This window comes from Buceros rhinoceros, unplaced genomic scaffold, assembly GCF_000710305.1.
Source record: "Buceros rhinoceros silvestris isolate BGI_N320 unplaced genomic scaffold, ASM71030v1 scaffold8918, whole genome shotgun sequence".
NCBI classification, from domain to species: domain Eukaryota; kingdom Metazoa; phylum Chordata; class Aves; order Bucerotiformes; family Bucerotidae; genus Buceros; species Buceros rhinoceros.
In genome coordinates this window covers 1-3,065 of record NW_010427383.1, presented here as the reverse complement: position 1 = coordinate 3,065, position 3,065 = coordinate 1, and the positions used below count along the sequence as shown (strand labels likewise).

Here is a 3,065-nt window from a genome sequence, read left to right as displayed (position 1 = left end):
TGCTCCGGTAATGCTGTGCGGGAGGGGAAGCGCCTGGGCCACCTGCTTTTCCGGGCAGAGCTGGCCCGTGCTCCCCCGGGCTGTGAGTCTGATGCGGGATAGCTGGCTCCGACAGTAGCCCGCAGGAAGCAGGAGGAGTTCGGCAGGAGGGGTTTTTAAGAAGAGATTGCAGGGCCAGGAGTAGGAAACGCCTCCCCTCTCTTTAGCTGGAGCCAGCGGAGTGCGGCTTTGGACCCACAGGCTTGCTGGAGAAGGGGGTTTGCGCTCTGAAGCGCTGGTGGGTATTGGTGGCACTTGCTGAACTTGGCAGACTGTCGCCACTGTGGATGCTGCATCTGGCTACGGGTTTTTATTTCCAGTTGTGAAATCCTGTAGGTCGGAGGTCTTCTCTCTTTTTTTCTTCTCATTTTTCCCTTCACAGCAGTCTGTAGCAAGAAGTTTGATGGCTAGTCAGCGTGGCTGTGTGTATGGTGGTTTTACCTTGCGTAAGCTAGCTACGTCTAGGTCGCTAAGTACTTGATACTGTGTCATGCCAATAGAGTAGAATAACAAAGTGGCTTTTCAGCATGGTGTTAATTAATTTTGGGGGTCTTCCTGATGCTCACGAATAACTTAGTAGTTGCTTTTGTGTTTACTGTTCCCAGTGAATTTCTGGAGCGCAGTCTCCCCTCTTCTGCAAGCTTATAAAGGTTAAACCAGTGTTGATGTTCTCCACACTGTATCTGTTTCCCTTTACCTAGAGGAAAGAGCTTGATGCCTGGCAGCAGCAGAGAGGAGCCGAGTGCTTGTGCGTTGTCTGGGAAGAGAAGGGGAATAGGGCAGCTCTAGGTGTTGAAGGTTTGGGAGCAGAGACTTGTGCTGAGATGGCTGGGCAGAAGTTAAGGGGTTCGTGTATAGTCCGTGAACAGTTGCTTTTCTTTTCAGGGCATCCGACTGGAAACTGGACCATCCAGACTGGACAGGGCGACTTCGTGTCACCTCCAAAGGCAAAACTGCATACATAAAACTGGAGGACAAGGTTTCAGGTAAGGGAAAGGCTGTGGTTTGGCAAGACTGCAACTGGGATTGCTGCTTAGGAGCCTGTGCTTCTAGGCCTGCTCAGAGCTATGCGTGGCAGCTCTGGCCGTGCTTTAGCAAGAAGCTGCTCTTCTTAACACCTGATTCTTGGTCTGCAGGAGAACTCTTTGCCCAGGCTCCCATAGATCAATATCCTGGCATTGCAGTGGAGACTGTGGCAGATTCCAGCCGCTATTTTGTCATTCGAATTCAGGATGGGACTGGTGAGTTGAGGGATCACGTATGTGCCACGTGCTGTGGGTGGAGGAGACAGCCTGATGGCGCTGGGTTTATGCCGGGTGGGCTGATATGGTGTTTGGAGTGCTGAAAAGGCTGGTTAGTGTGACGGGAGGGGTAGGAAGGCAAGGTTAACAGAGGAGGGTTCTCTGCGTGGCACAGAGTGTAGGGGCTGGGGAGGAACATTCAGGTTCTGAGAGGGCTGCCCGGGAAGAAGGGTGCATCCTGAAGGCTAGGAATAATGAGCTGCTGGTGTCCAGCTGCAGGTGTATCAGAGGAAGGTAACATGCACTGGTGTTAGAGAAGCAGAAGGATTTTGGAGTGAATGAACTCGAGGGCCCATTTGCAGGGCAACTCCAATGACGACTCCTGTCTCCTTGCTAGGACGAAGTGCTTTTATAGGCATTGGCTTCACGGATCGTGGTGATGCCTTTGACTTCAACGTCTCTTTGCAGGATCACTTCAAGTGAGTGGTGCTTTTTCTGGAATGCTGTTTTTCCTCTGGCCTGTAGAACATGGTGGGTGGTGGTGCATGTTCATTTAGCACAGGCTTCCTTGGGGTGGTCACGAAGCCCTATCCTGGCTCCATCAGATACTCCTGAGTGTGCTGCCAGCTCTTATGCAAGCTGAGAGTCCTGCAGGGTCAGATCTGTAAGTCTTAAGCTTAGGTGTTGTGATGCTAACAGGGTCAGTGTTAGGCAGTCTCGTGAGCTTGTGGTCGTCCCAGCTTTTGCTGTACTGCACTGGGAGTAGGGAGGTAGCTGGTTTGACGAGGCAAGGTAGTTTGTTGGTGGGTTGGGGAGAGGAACTATGGATTTTTCAGAAACCTGTTCCTCTTTGGGGTCTTATGTCTTCCTCTGTTCTTTTTAGGTGGGTGAAGCAGGAGACTGAGATCTCCAAGGAGTCCCAGGAAGCTGACACGCGTCCCAAATTAGACTTAGGGTTTAAGGAAGGGCAGACCATCAAACTGAGCATTGGGGTAAGCAGCCCAGTTTACCCTCCTTCTTTCTCTGGATATGCCAGTAGAGACTTCCTCACTTGCCCTTTCTTTTTATACAGAATATGACGACAAAGAAAGGAGGAGCAGCCAAGCCCCGTGTGTCTGGATCAGGGGGCCTAAGCCTGCTACCACCCCCACCAGGAGGCAAAGTTGCAGTCCCTCCTATACCTCCCCCTTCTTCCACAGCCATTGCCAACCACGTCACACCACCACCCGTGCTGAAATCCAGTAACGTGAGCAGTGCAGGTAAAGGTTAGCATGAAGCAGACTGTCAGACACTAGTAGGTGCAACGGAGGGCTGAGGGCTGCTTCAGGGAACCGGTGTTCGATCTAGTGCCAGCGGTGCCCTGTGAGACATGATGTGTCCTGAGGGCTTTGCTCTCTTTGACCTGAGGATCTCCATGCTTGTTCAGTAGTACCTACGTGTTCTCTTGCAAGGAGGACAGCACTGTAGCTCCTGTCCTTGCCCGAGGAGAAACCAAGCGACTTGATCAAAACAAAGGAGGGGTAAAATTTAAATAGTTGTATTAGGGGTACTGGCAGAGCTCTGTAGGGTGTCCAGAAAAGTACTACGCAGTCACTTGCTTTCTGTAGAAAAATATAGATAGACTTGTGGTTGTTGAAAGTCAGGAAAAGTGCTTCTGGAGTGGCTTGGAATAGGGAGAGAGTAAGCTTTAGGATGAGCAGCAGAAAGAGGTGTGAAGAATAGTGGGATTGTGGGTATAGTGGATTATTTTAAAAATATGTATATAATTTTATATAATACAAAGAT

General features: G+C 50.6%; 1 protein-coding gene across 1 annotated transcript; it reads left to right on the top strand.

The window, feature by feature from the left end:
• Positions 1 to 924: 924 nt before the first annotated feature.
• Positions 925 to 2,539, top strand: NECAP1 (NECAP endocytosis associated 1; the record flags this gene model as incomplete). The annotated part of the gene is made up of 5 exons (XM_010141862.1): positions 925 to 1,025; positions 1,176 to 1,280; positions 1,678 to 1,759; positions 2,164 to 2,272; positions 2,353 to 2,539. Coding segments are annotated over 5 exons (584 nt in total), but the record flags the coding sequence as incomplete, so codon positions are not given.
• Between the last annotated feature and the right edge of the window lie 526 nt (positions 2,540 to 3,065).